Genomic DNA, 16,282 nt, shown 5'->3' on the forward strand with positions numbered 1-16,282 from the left:
TATCATATTTAATTCCCATTTAGTTATGAAGCAGCTAGTACTTCCTTTTCATAGATGAGAAAACTGAGATTAAAAAACCTGCCCACCGTAACACATATAGCAACATGCAGATCTGGGCTTCAACTTGGAGTCTGTCTGTTGGACTCCAGATTCTTTCCAGTGCCATAAGCTACTCCCAATTTTCCTGCTTGTGTGCCACAGCCATCCCCAGCATCTTGATCTTCTTAAATTCTGCTTTTACTTGTCTTAAACAACAATAACAAACAAACTAGAATCCTCTGGTTGACTTTCAAGGTTGCTGCCCAGCCAACCTTGTTTTTCTTGCTTCTCAGATTCATTTTTTCACTGTCCTACAAAACACATTATCCTGCTCATTTCTATACTGTCAAGGGTATTCCTATACCATCAAGGGTATTTTTGGAAAAAGTAGTAAGGTGCTTTTCTCTTTGGTCTTTCCAAATCCAATGTCTTCGCTCTGGTTGACTCAGGACACCTTGCTGTGGGGGTAGCAGGAGAGGTGTGTGTGTGGGGAGGAGTGGTTAGTTAGAGTTAAGTGGGTGTGTTTAGGGGAGAAGTAGAGAAGAAAAATTTTAGAAGAGCGCAAAGAGGAAGAGCAAGGTAATTTTCAGCTTTTTGTAGGAAAAATGGGGTTTTGCAAGCAGAATTCAGGAAAAAGAGAAATTGTCTTGAAGAAAGATTTGCTCGGTTCCTTTATTTTTCTAATTAGTTCTGAAGGAACCTAATCACAGAGCGCTCTCATCATGCAGGCAAGACCTCTTTCGACACCAAAGCCATGATGTTTCCTGTCCTAACAGAGGAAAGAACAAATAGAAGGGAAGTAAAAATTAAGATGTGGATCCAAGAAATTAAGGAACCACTGAGGGCAAGAGATCTAGGAGAGCCCAGCCCGGTTAAGTTGAGAATGGTGTGGGTTTTCTCAAGCCACCCTACATTCCCATGTGGTGTGGACCCTGTGCTGAGAGCCAGAGAGGCGGCACCCTGACTAGGGACACCGCTGGTGCTGTAAGCTGTATTAGAGCTCTCTAGCTCCTGGGAGCCAGGCTCAAACCGTATATGCCAAGGAGCATATCTGGGTTATAACAAAGGCAAGTCAGCCAAGATCGAGTTATTTTCACTGACAAGCAGCACCCAAGTAGACAATGAACATCGCCCAGAGACCAGAAGAATGAGGACAACAACTCTTTCTTTCCTCCAGGGGACACATAAGCTCCCTTCCTCCAGTGCCCAGATGCTACAGAAGACAGTTGGGGGGGGGGGGGAGGGCACTTTCTGAGAGCCTGAGCTATTTTATCCAAGTGAGACGCTATTTGTTAAAAGGAAAATTTACTTTATAACATCAAGGATCAATGAAATTGGCTTCACAGCATCTCCCCAGAGTTCCCTGAACTAAGGGTGTATACATGAACCATGAGACTACGACCCCTTGTAGAGATTGGGGGGGAGAATCAGCAAGCAAAAATCCCTTAGATATGAGCTCAAGGCACAAGGAGACACTGTCCTAGTTGACCTAAACCCTGTGATAATGTAGGGCAAGTCTTTCCTCCTATTAACTCACGTAACTGCTTAATCGCTTAATTAACTTAATTGCTTAATTTATTGATTGTTTAACTCACTTGTTGGATAAGAATGTCTGTTTAGCAAACAAACAAACAAAAAAAACCCCAAAATTTAAAAAATGAATTTAAACCACAGAATGGAGATTTGATTCATTTTTTTCCTCTCCTGGTCAGCAGGTGGGAAGCTCAAGCGAAAGACCTATTATAGGTAGATTACAGGAGCAACACGTTGTGCTCATCTAAGTTGTTCCAGTTTCTTAACCCTGCAACACCTGCGTCTGGATGTTTTGTTTCCATCCCTGCGCCTACTCTTATTTCTGTCCAATTGATACTAAGTCTATAGAAAAAGAGATTCAGTCAGAATGGTAAGTCACTTCCTTACGGTCATTAAAAGATAAAGAATTAGAAGAAGAGAGCTCAGAGGTCCTCTCCCAAGGCTCTCTGTACTCTACCATGCTGTCTCCGGGGAATAAGAAAAAAATGAATAAAGGTTGCAAATCAAAATAACATTATTAAAATGTATGCTTAGCTTGTGTTTTGGAACATTTGGGTTCTACAAAGAACAGCTTCAAAAACTGCTCTTTGGATTGAATCCCAATCTCTTTAGCACTCAGCAACAAATGAACATTATTAAAGAAGTCAAATCCTTTATTGAAATGAAGAATTAGCCAACTGCTTGATTCATCTAGCAGGCTGGCAAACAGAGTAATAACACCATCAATGTGAACCAAGCAATGCGAATAACACCCAAGTTGTTCTGAAGAAGCTGTTCACTCCACTGAAGGAAGTGAATGTGCCAACCGGCCAGGATCCAGTCTGTCATTCTGTGAAGGGCAAGAAGAGCAGAAGGAGCCACAGAAGATAAGTAGTGCGAAAAGCACAGAGGAGGGGGAAAAGCATTAGCGAGCAATGGCCATGTTACAGCGTCGAGGGGGGTGATAATTGGAAGCGATGATAAGGGTGGGAAGCAGCAGGCGCTGACAAAGGACAAGAAAGTCAGAGATGAAAAGTCAAAAAATAGACAAACCTCATAGTCCCCCTGGCAAGCAGGCAGCTGTCAGTCAACGTGGCTGCCTCTGGAGACACCCAACGTCTACCCGTCTACCCCTTACGGCTTTTGTGTGAGTGTCCTCACAGGGAGGGAGGGCGTCTCACAAACAGCCTCAATGGTGTCCTCAAAAACACATGTTTTGAAAATCTCTTAATATATGTTATTTGGAGAGGGGAAGAAGTGGAGTGGGAGACACTCTGAACTCCAGGATATCCCCTAAGGGCCCCAAGTATGCAAGGCTAGAGGAAGGCAGCCCAATCTGTTCAACTGTTTGGTGTATAGGGTACAGGGCTATGGGGAGTCCCACGTCCCACACCGCCTGCTGCTGAGCTCACATCTACTGACACCACAAACAGCTCAATAACACATTGTCTCAATAGCAACCAAACCAACAAGATAAGGAGCTCCATTTAAGAAACAGGAAATCACAGCTTTCATTTCTAAAGATTCTCATACCACCAAAAAAAAAAAAAAAAATTAATAGGTAGAGCTTCCAGCACTTACAAGTCTGGAGAGATATCTGGGTCCCCACAGTAATTAATTTCCTGACGGTTTCTGTTGGCCTGTGCTATATTCAGAATCCTCTAGGTATGAGTTTAATAAATCTATTAGACAATGCTAATTTGGGTATATACCCTAATCGCCAAGTCAGAGAAAAGAGGCTGTTGTATATTTAAGAAGGAAAGCTCCGGTCTTGCCTCTTAATCACTTTCCTTGTCATCTCTCTCATGAAAGCTCTTTGCCAGACCCCTTAGCAGCCAAAACCAGAAAAGCAAAAGGCCACTTAACAATGTGTTCCTTCCTCCACTGGGAGCAGAGGTGAAGACCCCTAATCATTGCCTGCATGGCATGATAATACTTCTTAAACGCATGTACCTTTTAGAACTTAGATGTTTCTGCTTCCAGGAACTGTATTTTGTGTACAACTCTGTTAAACTGACAGTTGCATTGTTTTTTTTTTTCTTTTAAAGATTTTATTTATTTAACAGAGAGACAGAGAGGGAAAGAGAGAGCACAAGCAGGGGGAGTAGGAGAGGGAGAAGCAGGCTCCCCACTGAGCAGGGAGCCAGATGCAGGGCTGGATCCCAGGACCCTGAGATCATGGCCCGAGCCAAAGGCAGACACTTAACCACCTGAGCCACTCAGGCATCTCAGGCATTGCTCTTTAATTGTCTGTTTTCCTGCCTGGCTCTTCAACGATACTGTAACATCCTTAATGGCAGAGACCGCCTCCCTTAGTCTCTATATACCTGGTTTTAGTACATGGCTGATGAATATCTATCTGTTGGAGCCATGGATGCACAGATGCATGAGTGCTTAAACCGCAACACTGAAGACCCAGGGAACAGACAATTTTCCCCTCCAGATTAAAGAAAACTTTTGTTCACATATGATAATGTGTGGAAGTAGTGGTGGAGGGGAATCAGAATAATTCTTCTATAGAAGTCATGAATAATATAAATTACTAATCAGAAACTAAAGTAATGTAAATATTATTCTTCTTTCCAAGCAGATTTCTGCTTAATCACATTTAATCTTAGTTACACCACAAAAAGTGTCTGATGAATTCTACATGTCTTGATTTTGATATTAAAGTGACGTTTGTCAGGATAATATGGGGATCAATCTTAGAATTAATAAGCTCTAATAATAAAGCTTATCTTCAAAAATAAACTATTTCACAATACTTTCTAAAACTAGTGTTTATTATTTCAGGAATATTAAGTAACAATGAAATTAGCAGTCAAATATGAATTCAGTCTGTAACTGAACAAGAATTGAGATGAAATAAACTCAATAATAAAATCGAAAACTTCTACTGACCTGAGAGAAGTTCATATTTGGCTACTTAAATATATTAGATCCTATTACATGTATATTAATATTTTATGTAATATATATAAACTTATTTTATATGTATATACTTTTATTATTATTAGAAGCAAAGGGATCTGGTTTTCTATCACTATCATCCGTATCCTAAGTCAAAAGTTTGACGTTTTTAGATGCTTGCTCCTGTCTCATCACCCTGCAACCTACTTTTCAACAGAATCCATATGCATCAGTACAACTTGACAAAATATATTTAGAAATGCAAAACTGGTGTAGAATATTAGCATCGTCATGTCCTTTCCTTAACAGGTCATATACTTGTGGACATTTAAATCTCATTTTTTAAAAGGCCAAGACCAAATCTGTACTGTCACCTATTATTTGAATAGTACAAAAAAGGGAAAGTTTACTTTTTAACAGGGGATTTCTTTTGACTAGGTAACTATAGACAAACGTCCCTGACCTCGATGTTAAATTAAAGACAAAACACTGTAACAATCCTAATTATTCTGATAAAGTCACTGCTGAGCCCCTTATGCCCAAGTCTGAAGTTGGTCACCCTATAGTTCACAACTCCAGATCTTCTTCTTCTTCTTCTTCTTTTTTTAAAGATTTTGTTTTATTTATTTGACAGAGAGAGACAGCCAGCAAGAGAGGGAACACAAGCAGGGGGAGTGGGAGAGGAAGAAGCAGGCTCCTAGCACAGGAGCCTGATGTGGGGCTCGATCCCAGAACGCTGGGATCACGCCCTGAGCCAAAGGCAGACGCTTAAGGACTGCGTCACCCAGGCGCCCCTACAACTCCAGATCTTCTATCTGGGGCCAGATTCCTACATGCTCACCCCGCACAGGCCACTAATCCAGGTTCCCTGCCAGACTTATACTGTGTGGTGTTGAGGGCAGGCTTGAGAAGGAAGACTGCTGGTCAAGTAAGAGCCTCTCTCCTCAGAAGAATGCTCATCTTCCATTCACTGTTACTTAAGCATGTTCCCTGAGGAGACAACCTCAATCCCGAGCCAGGAAGTTAAAAGTACTCCTTCCTACCAAGAGCCTAGGAGCCCAGTAAAAACAGGTTTCTTCATCCTGTTACATTTCCCATGGTGTTTTATTGCTTACTGTCAACTAGGGTAAGGGGGTTTATGGGATATTGTAGGCAAAGGCAAAGCTCAATGGTTAAGAATATTGAGAAGAGGGGTGCAGAGGGAAAGGGAAGAAGGGTGGGAGAAAGAGAGAGAGAGAGAGAGAGAGAGAGAGAGGGAGAGAACAGACATTTGCTATCCCAGGCCAGTAAGGAAAAATCCCTAAAATTCTAACCCCATCATCAGATGATCCCCCAGTCTTGCTCCATGATCCTCTCACCACTTTGATGATATTAAGAAAAGAGAAAACCATAAATGACATTTGACAGGGGGTCAATTATATTTTGAGATATTCTTTTCTCCTTTTGTTTCCATTCTTAGTCCTTCCACTTAGCTTAAAACTTTCTCAAGTTGATGGGCCATCAACAGTCAAATTGAAATGATGAATTAATTGGATCTCATAAATGAATTAATACTAATTAGTAGTATCCTGTGTTATAACTCCCAGGAGTAAATGCTTTTTTAAATTTCTTTGAGGAAGAGAGAAAAGCTGAACCCAAAGGAGGCCATGGTGTGAATAGCTCAGCCCTAAAAGCCTAGAGATTTCAGATGACCTGGGGCTGCTGTGAATTAGAGGTCAAACTTCAGCTTCACTTAATCAGTTTGTAAAAGAAGAGACTGGACTAGAAGAAATCCTTTGCAACTCAAACATTCTATTTTTTCCCCCAAAATATTCTATACTAGTTAGATTTAGGAAGCGTGGTACTAAGATGACTTCAGGTGGGGGAGTTCAAATGACCCTCATATCACACTTTATAGCTTACTATCTATTCAATTTGTCCAATAAGATTAGTCACGATTAAGAATATTTTTCCTTCTGCAATCTTGGCCTGTTAATAGTATAGTCTTCACTGGGGCTTAAATGAACACCTGAAACATAATTGTAGGGCTATTTGGTTTCAAGCCGATAGAATAAAGGCCTCTTTTACCCTTTCTCCTCTCCAAAGTTATCCCCCTAAACAGCAAGGAAAACAGAGGAAAGTAACACAGATTTCATCTTCCATGAAATCAGAAGACATTTGTAATATCTGCAACTACACAATATATGAAGTTGGAAAGAAGACGAGTTGGAAGAAAAGTAAATGATTTAGTGGAGATAAGGAAGGTCCAACCAGAGTGCCAGAGTGCCTATAACAAGAAGCAAGTTGATCCACCCTGCTCACTGTCAGAAAAGACCCAGAAATTGAAGGCAAAAGAAATCCCAGAAAGAAGAGATGAGGCAAGAGCCCAAAATAAGGGAATTGGGTGAAAGTCCATATGAAGAGTATGTAGAACTCTTTCCCCAGATCTCTACCCCACTGACTGATACCCTCACCCCTATAAGCGAGATAGGATATGAAATCTCCAGAGAAATAGAAACAGAGATGCTCTGGTTATGGGTATACCAGACCCAAGAGAGGGCAGGCACTAAGAACAGGGGATCCCTTCCCAGTTCCAGCATGAAATATTATATAAACACAAATTACTGCTTTTGTCATGACACATTTTTGGCAGTACTTCCTCTGAAGAAAATCTAAACAGAATCTTCCTTTATAGAAGTCTTTCTCTTTTAAAGATAACACCGCTGAGAAATCTAATGATTATGTGCATGTATGTTAATACATATAAGGATTGATTCTTCTTCCTAAGAGTAGACTCGTAAGTTTCTCTCTTGATTTATCAAGTATTTGCCAACTATGGGTCAATTCTTCTCTTTTCTTGAAACTGTTCTTTCTAGCCGCCTTTGCCTTAGTACCCACCTGCTCCTTCATCTTTTTCTGTGTCCTTTGCTTGCTACACTTTCCCTCTACTCTCTAAACAACAACAACAAAAATCCTTCAGAAAAGAGAGTCTAGAGCTCTCTTTGTTTCTCTCTTTACACTCTTTCTTTGGGTTATATCATATGTTCACATGACTTAGCACCTAGCCTCATGAGACAGTAGATTCTCAAATCCTCCCAAGTTTTAAACTTGTATTCCATCTTCCTGCTTGACACCTCTAATCAGAATTACCTGAAAAATCAGATCCCATTCTTTGTCCTTTCCTTCTCAACAATGAAATCAATGATCTTAGTTATCTAGGTCAAAATCACCAAGTCATCTCTGACCCTGCTTTTTCTTTCTTTTTTTTTTTTCCCTAAGGTTTTATTTATTTACTTGAGATAGAAAGTGAGAGAGAGAGCATGAATGGGGAAGGGGGCAGAGGGAGCTGGAGAAGCAAGCTCCCCCCTGAGCAAGGAGCTTGCCCTGGGGCTTGATCCCAGGACCTTGGGATCTGTGACCTGAGCAGAAGGCACGCACTTAATCGACTGAGCCACACAGGCACCCCCCTGCTTTCTCTTCAAATCCCTCATGGGCAGTTAGTTGCATATTCCCATAGACCCTATCTGTGTATTCTGTCTTCCAACTCTCCCTTTTCTATCCCACCAGTACTACACTATTACAGATCTTAATCTTAGCCTGAACAGCTATAGTAGCCTCCTAATTTATTTATTGACATTCTCTCAATTGCCACTTCAATCCATCCTGCTCTCAGACTGGCTCTGATCAAATTGCTGCTGCTCTGTAACCATCCATGGCTCCCTATTGTCTCCTCCTGGCAAGATCCTCCATATTAATGTCCCAAACCAATACATCCAGCTAAATCTCACTGCTCTCCTACACATACTCTATGTTCCAACCAAACTCAATTAATGTTCCCCAGACATGCCTAGCATTTTGGGGGAAGGGCTTCAATTAATTTCCCACTCTGTCTCTGTCTCCTACCAATCTTTTAGAGCCCATAAAGGTTTCCTTGATTTCTCCATGACCTTACATAGTCCATCGCTCCTTCATACTTGACCCTTCATAGCTCCACCCTGTGTGTATGTTTTTATCATACTTATTTTACTCTAATCTATAGTATAATAGCTTATGCCCAATTTCATTTCCACCTCTTTCCCATGAGATTTTAAACTCCTTGAGTGCAGAAAAGTTGTCATATTCATCTTCGGGGCTTGCTGTACCTAACTTGCACTTGGCACATGCAGGTGATTAAGAAATGTCTTTGAGTCGAAAATCATGAGAACTGCCTTCAGATGCCTTCTTGGAGTTTCATCAGATATATTTAATAACTAAAAACTTCGAGAATGAGGTAATCTTGCCAATGACAAACTACTTGGTCCTAGGTTTGCAAACAATTGGGAAAAAGAAAGTCTTGGTTTGAATCAATGGTTGAATCAAGAGTTCTATCAAAGGATATTTTCAAAAAGTCTTATTAGTGATATATCAGATGACATTCTTTGTCCTAAGTCAGTCTGTTTAAAATTCCTAAATGGAATACTGGAGCACGGAGCAGTGAAAAGAGCAACAAGATTACCCTGAGGAATCTTTTTGGTAAAAGTGGGATTCTATTGTCAGCATCCTGGCTGACTGTTAAATCCAACTATTCTATTCTGACTACTGAAAATGGCCCTGGGGCTTTGAGAGACTGGTTATCCTGCTCCAATTCCATCCCAGGCTTGCTGTGCTCACTTTCTGAGTTGTTAAACTGTGGCCATATTCTACTTGAAGGTGAAATAAAGAGCTGGATTTTGCTACAGATATCAAACAGGTATCCGACATTAAGAAATGACAGGACTCAAACATGAAGAGTTTGCTGCCCTACCTCCCGAAGAAACATTTATTAATGTTTGTCTCCTTAAAATGACTGGGTCTTCTCAACCGTTTTACCAAGTAAATACACTAGGACGTTTACTTGTTGAATTATGTAAAGTCAGAAAATAGAAAGAAAATGTTCTATTAGCAAATAGACAAGTCTATGAGAGAATTTGCCTCAGTATTTTGTTCAGTTGACCTCAAACTCCAAAAGGCAAAGTGAGTAGTCTCTGCTCCACCCTACTTTCTTAGATAGAGGGCTGTGGTGTCCCTTTTAGGGTGGATTCAGGGTAACAGAAAAAAAAAATTAAGTAATCAAGAAATTGAACTGGGTTATAAAAACCAAATTGGCAAAAGGAAAAACAGACAATGTCTTCAAATCTTAGGGAGGCCTGGAAGCGAGCTGGCAGTGCTTTAATCCCTAAGGATATACCTTCCTTCCATTTCCTGGGCCATTTCCACTCCAGGCTAATCTTCCGGCAATAACTGAACCGCATCGGGATGCGTCGCTCATTTTAAATCAGAACGCTTCCCTAGGCGATCTACTTCTAGCCGCCGATTTCTGTTTTTTTTTTTTTTTTAATAAGCAAATCCGGAAGGGCCAGGCGCGGGCTCTGCGCCGGCAGAACAATGCGAGGTTAGGTCGGTCTAGAGGTCGCCCTATGTGGCAGCTCTAGGACAGCAGGGGGCGCTGCATAACCTCGGTCCCTTCACCAAGCACCACTACCCCACCCAGACGGTTAGTGCCTCCCGCCACGTCTGACCCCAAGTTCTCTACCTAGGTCTGTGCGTTTTTCCTAAAAAAGACAGTTAAACCCCTTGGTACGGCCAGGGTATGTGACAAGACAAGTAGCATGCACCCTATAAAACTAAGTGCTCTGTTTTAATCCTATGTCTCATAGCTGCTAAGGCTGGCTCCAAGATCTGGAAATTGAGAAAAGTTGCTCTTTCTCACACACTACAGTGCCGACCTCTACCTTCCTTTAAAAAGAAAACAGCTACTGACCCTGAGTCGCCTGGGAACTACAGCCAAAGTTAGCATTAAACAGTTCCCGCGGCTGCCCCGCGCCCACTCTCCCCTGAGGATTTGGCTTCAGTTTGCCCCTAACTGTGAATGGACCGTCGAGAAACAAGGCGACTGGGCAAACTTACACCACACTCCATATGGCGCACCTTCCCTTCCCTTCTCCCCACTCCCCTGCCGCGGCTTGGCACCGCCGGGAGCGTCGCGGGGGAGACGCACGTTCCCAGGGTAGTTCCGCGCTGGGAAGCTGGAGAGGAGGTCGAAGTTCGAGCGCGCGCCTGAGTCTACGCACACCTGCCCATTCTTTTGACTTCCTCGGGTAAGCGCGGGGTTCATTCGCTGAGGGGTCCCAGCCCATGCGGCAGTAGTGTGCGTGTAGGAGAGGACGTGTCTGCTTGCTGCAAAGCGAGTCTGGCGTCCGTTGTGTCGGTCCGCGGGGCCCTTCGGTGCGCTTGAACCGGGACAGAGCCCCAGCCACGCCTTCAGGGGTCCCCAAGTCCCTCCACAAAGCAGAACCAAGGGGACGAGCTCCCGACCGAGGTCTTCATCCCCAAGTCGCCCCTCATAGAACTGCCATGCCGTGCCGGGCGGCGTTTGGGGGTCCCCGACACGTCGCGGGGCGGCCGGGAGCCCGCCATTCTGCCCCCCGCCCGGCACTGCCCTCCCGAAGCGCGGGCCGCGGGCCGGCCGGGTACTCACATGTCCAGCCCCGGGGAGAAGGGCGGCGGGCAGTAGCCGTGCGGTTCCCGCTGTGAGGGCGCCGAGCGCGGCTCGAGCCCCCCGTTGACGCCCCTCCAACCCCGCCGGCGGCGCTGCGGCTCCGAGCCCTCGTCCTCGCCCTCCTCCTCCTCCTCCTCCGGCGCGGGGAAGGTCACCCTCGCTTGCTCCTTGCACTTCCTGACCTTGGTGGACATCGCGCCCGCCGCGGTCGGAGCGTGGGGATGCCCGCCGGCCGCAGCCGCCGGGTCTGTTCGCGTCGCCCCTTCCCCACCGCCAGCCGCTCCGGCAGCCCCGGGCAGCCCCGGGCGGGAAGGCAGGAGGAAAGAACGGCGCGGCCCGACGCGGAGCAGTTAGAGGCGGGAACGAAAGCCGAGTGGCCGCCGCCGCCCACCATGAAACCGTGGGAGCAGCCGCGGCGGCTGTGGCTGTGAGGGGGAAGCCCGGGGCGGAGTGGGGCGCTGGTGCTGGGAAAGGCTCTCCCGCCCGGCGGCGGCGGCGGCGGCGCCGAAGCCTCCTCCGTGCCCGGCTCCTGTCTCCGACAGCATCACTTGCTAGGACACTACCGTTACTCAGGGTGAAGGACAGAGAGGGAGGGAGCGGGGGGAGGGAGGGAGAGAAGGGGGGAGAATCAATTCCTTATCAGAGCGCGCAGGAGAGGCGATCAGACTAGCAGGTAGGGAGTGAGGAAATAGAGAAACTTCCCTCCGTATTCTCCTGTTTCTCTGCCGGAGGATCTAGAGCCCCTTCCCATTTACAGATACAAGTTTCCTGAGGAAGGGAAAAGGAAATCGTCTGGCTTGCTAATTTTTCTGCAGCTCTGTTTACCCACTTCGACTCCAGATTTGTTTCAACAAGCATCACTTGTTCGTTTGTGTTACTCTTAGTTGAAACTACAGAGGTTTAAGTACATTTCCTTGAGTGCCTTTGTACCCCAAGAACGGTAATGTTTGAACGTGCTTGGTGATTCAGGTTTTGTTTTTGTTTTTTTTTTAATAAATCTCAAAACCATCTAACAAGATTTACATACATGCCAAGAAATATTTTCCAGAAAAATTTAGTCTCCTTTTTAAAACTTCAACAACAACAACAATAATAAATAAGACTTTTTTTTTTTTTTTTCATTTTAAAAGTCAAAAGCATTAGTTCTTCTGGAAGAAAAGACTCATGGAATTTTAGTCAAAAAGACTCTTAAGGGTCAGAGAATTTATCCCTTGTTTTAGAAATAACAAAACTGAGGCCTAGAAAGATGAAGTAAACTAGTTACAAAAGGCTGCTAGCGAGAAAAAGTCAGATTAGACTGAGGTGAGTGTATTTCCCAAGGCTTTCTATTGCCTCAAATATGCATTTTTCAGTCGAGTCCAACTTGGAAGAACCACAGAAATACCAGACATGCTATGATGAGATAAAATAAGATACTCATGTTTTAACTGTATTCAATTATGCTGTCTTTTTTCAAGGAGTAGTTCATCCTGAAATTAAATAAAACACAAGGAAATGTAGTAGCTTTTTGAATTCAAGTCTTAACAAGTAAATAAAATATTGTGTGTTTTATTAAGTTGATAACAAATCTCCATGTTTAAGGAAACAATGATATTTATTTGTACATCTAACACCGAAAATACAATAAATATTGTCTAGTGCTTTACACTTGGAAGCACCTTTTCCGTATTAGCACATGCAGAAATAGAAGTGTTAAAACCTTCACACCATATGTTTCTAGACCCCTTCAATTCCACCTCTGAAATATCCCTAAAGCAAGACTGCACTCTGCACCCCAATACCCCTGCTTCAGTTCAGGCTCCCATCAACCTCCCTATTCTTTGTCTTTATGCAACCTACCTCTCCCCATACCATTTCATTTTCTACGCTATTAGACAGACTATGCTCAGAGCAAGTCTGATCGTGACTTTTCTCTATAAAAATCTCTGGTGGCTTTCCACTGCTTTCAGGTTAAGATCCAAATTTGGCATGCCCAGCCCTTAGTGGTCTGACCCTGTTTCTTCACTCTCTCCTCCCACCCTCCCTCATACACATCCTAACTCCAGTTACCCTGAACTTCTCACTCATCACCTGACATTCTAGACACTTATTCATTTCCCTGTCTTTGTATCCGGTACTCCTATCACCAAAATGTCTCTCTTCCCCTGTCCACCTGGCACACTTCTACTTTTTCCTAAAGACTTAGGTTAGATGTGGCTTCCAATCTGATCCCTTTCTATATCTCAGTGAAGTTCTCATAGCCCTTGGTCCTTACCCATGGCACTCTGTGCATACCAAAATCTTACCACTGGTCATATTGAAATTAACTCTTTCTGTGCCTGTCTCCTCTTTAGACTGAATTCATTGAGGATGGTCTAGGGTCTTATTTACTTTGAGCCACTTGGGGGCTTATCTTTTTGTCTTTGCCACTTAGCTCAGTACATGATGTGCTGGAGAAGCTCAACAAATATTTGCTGAATTAATTTATGAAGTCTACAGCTTCTTTATAATTATGTTAACAAGTTCATGGACTGCTCTTTTTTTTAAAAAAAAGATTCTATTTATTGAGAGAGAGAGAGTGGGAAAGAGAGCATGAGTGGGGGAGGGGACAGAGGGAGAGGGAGAAGCAGACTCCCTGTGGAGCAGGGACCCTGCCTGTGGAGGACTAGGGGCTGGATCCCAGGACCCTGGGACCATGGCCTGAGCCAACGGCAGACTCCTAACCGAATGAGCCACCCAGGTGCCTCTTGATCTGCTCTTATTAGGCTCTGAATAGAAGCACTTTGGGAAAGCTGGAGTCACCAGGGTTTACTTTTACACACTATATTAGTTTTGCTAGGGCTGCCATAACAAAGTATTACAGACTGGATGAAAAACAGAAATTTATTTTCTGACAATTCTGGGGGCTAGAAGTCTGAGATGAAGATGTTGGCAGGGTTATTTTCCTCTGACAGATTGTAGATGGTCGTCTTCTCCTCTGTCTTCGTGTGGTCTTCCTTCTGTGTCTGTGTCCTAATCTCTTATAAGTATATCAGTCATTTGGGTTAGGGCTTATAACCTCATTTTTAACTTAATTACCTCTTTAAAGATTCTATCTTCTAATAGACATCCTGAGGTATTGGGGAGTGTGACTTCAACATATAAATTTGCGGGGGACAGAGGGCGGGGGGGGGTGGCGCAGTTCAGCTCATAACATAAACTCTTCTGGTCTGAGGGAACGCTCTTCCCAGAGTCTGCTAACATTTTTATTCTTATGAAGTATGCCCCTGAGATTGATGAAAACCCAGAGGAGAGGAAATCTGAAAGAAAGTAGGTTCTTGAAGAGAGAGGAAATATGGATTTCCCTGACATAAGCCAGCTTTATCTTCTTTCCTTCTTTTGTAAAAGAGGATCTATCACTGCATGTATGCTGTTAGCTGTCTGTGTATTCATGAAATGAGGGTTCGCCTAGCATACATTGAAAACCCATTACTCCTTTGGGGGAAAAATCGTTATTCAATATTCAGAAAATCCAACTGTTGAGGAAGATTATTTTCAGAAGGAGGTGGCCACTGAGGCATAAGTAAAGCATAACTTTTATGATAAGCCCAAATAAAATAAAAGTGATTTTTTAACCTGAGAGCAAAAGATGGTCTCCAAATTTCCTCCTAAATGTCTAAGAAAATGCTGTGTCTTCTTTAAAATCTATTTCACATACTGTGGATAGCCCCTGTTCTCTTTCTCTGCCTCTTTCTCTCCCTCGCCCTCTCTCTCCCTTTCTCCAGGGCTGTCTGTAACACACTTAATAAGAAGACACTATTGAGCAGTAATTCTTGCACTCCAGGATGAAGGTTAGCAATTTTCTCAAGGGAGCAAGAGCATGGGAACAGGTATAATGTTCCAAATAGTGCACATTTTCTTTTCCTCCTTAAGAATAGAAGTTCTCTTATAAATGAATTTTGTTTTGCTTTTTTAAAAAATAGATTTTATTTTTTGGAGCAGTTTTAGGTTGGCAGAACAACTGATTAGAAAGTACAGAGATTTCCCATATACCCTATGCATATATGCATAGCCTCCCCCATTACCGATATCCCCAACCAAAGTGGCACATTTGTTAACATTGATGAAGCTACATTGACACATCACTATCAACCAGAGTCTATAGTTTTCATTAGAATTCATTAGAATTCACTTTTGGAGTTGTACATTCTGTGGGTTGGACAAATTTAAAATGACATGTATCTGCCTTACGGAGTAGTTTCACTGCCCTAAATATCTTCTCTGCTCTGCCTGTTCATCTCTCCTCCCTCCTAACCCCTGGCAACCACTGATCTTTTTATTGTCTTTTTTATTGTCTTTATAGTTTTGCCTTTTCCAGAATTGGAAATTCCAGAGTCGGAATCATACAGTGTGTAGCCTTTGCAGATTGCCTTCTTTCATTTAGTAAGATGCATTTCGGTTTCCTTCATGTCCTTTAATAGCTTGAGAGCTCATTTCTTTTAAGCACTGAATAATATTCCAGTGTCTGATGTACCACAGTTTCTTTATCTACTCACCTAAAGAGGGGGCTCTTGGTTGTTTCCAAGTTTGGGCGATTATAAATAAAGCTGTTATAAACATCCATATGCAGGTTTTTGTGTGGGCGTACATTTTCAACTCCTTTGGCAGATACCAAGGAACATGCTTGCTGGATCATATGGTAAAAGTATGTTTACTTTTATAAGAAACGTCCAAACTATCTTCCAAAATGGCTGTATTATTTTGCATTCCCACCTGCATGAATGAGAATTCCTATTGCTCCACATCCTCGCCAGCATTTAGTGTTGTCAGTGTGCTGGATTTTGGTCGTTCCAAAAGACATGTAGTGGTATCTCATTGTTTCAGTCTGTGTTTCCCTAATGACATATGGTGTTGAGCACTTTTCATATGCTTATTTGCCATCTGTGTATCTTCTTCGGTGAGGTGTCTGTTTAAATCTTTGGCCCATTTTTAATCTGGTTGTTTGTTTTCTTAATGTTGAGTTTTAAGACTTTGTGTGTTTTGAATAACACTCCTTAATCAGATGTATCTTTTGTAAATATTTTCTCCCAGTCTGTGGCTTGTCTTCTCATTCTTTTGATTCTTTGCTTTTTAAAGTAAACTTAAGTCATTAATTTTCTTAGCAGCATAAACTGGTAAGGTGGGAACTGCTGCCTATAAGAACAATTGAACCTAAAAAAGGAGGGTCCCTGAACTTACAGTTTGGCAGTTAATACTCTGTTGCCTTTTGCATCGAATTTACAATGTCTTATTAACTATAGGTCACTAATGCTCACAGGTCTCTTCTATTCCCAGGAGGTTTCAGTTACTTTCCTACCTTAAAACACT

At 42.9% G+C, this 16,282-nt stretch overlaps 1 protein-coding gene and 1 long non-coding RNA gene across 5 annotated transcripts in view; one reads left to right on the forward strand and one right to left on the reverse strand.

Annotated features, from left to right (window-relative positions):
* Positions 1–11,516, reverse strand: part of TRPC3 (transient receptor potential cation channel subfamily C member 3) — a 71,186-nt gene extending 59,670 nt beyond the window's left edge. For all 3 annotated transcript variants that reach the window (XM_026499270.4, XM_057310046.1, XM_048212125.2), the window contains exon 1: positions 10,937–11,516. In XM_026499270.4, the coding sequence (XP_026355055.2) occupies positions 10,937–11,151 (215 nt within the window). In that variant the 5' untranslated portion in view covers positions 11,152–11,516. The remainder of the gene's footprint in view (positions 1–10,936) is intronic.
* The window catches only part of LOC125280996 (uncharacterized), a 111,850-nt gene continuing 105,863 nt past the window's right edge, over positions 10,296–16,282 (forward strand). The window contains exon 1 of one of the 2 annotated variants that reach the window (XR_007187941.2): positions 10,296–10,556. This is a non-coding gene — a long non-coding RNA (uncharacterized LOC125280996). The remainder of the gene's footprint in view (positions 10,557–16,282) is intronic. The other variant, XR_008958620.1, reaches the window with a different exon arrangement.

Source organism: Ursus arctos, unplaced genomic scaffold, assembly GCF_023065955.2.
Source record: "Ursus arctos isolate Adak ecotype North America unplaced genomic scaffold, UrsArc2.0 scaffold_11, whole genome shotgun sequence".
NCBI classification, from domain to species: domain Eukaryota; kingdom Metazoa; phylum Chordata; class Mammalia; order Carnivora; family Ursidae; genus Ursus; species Ursus arctos.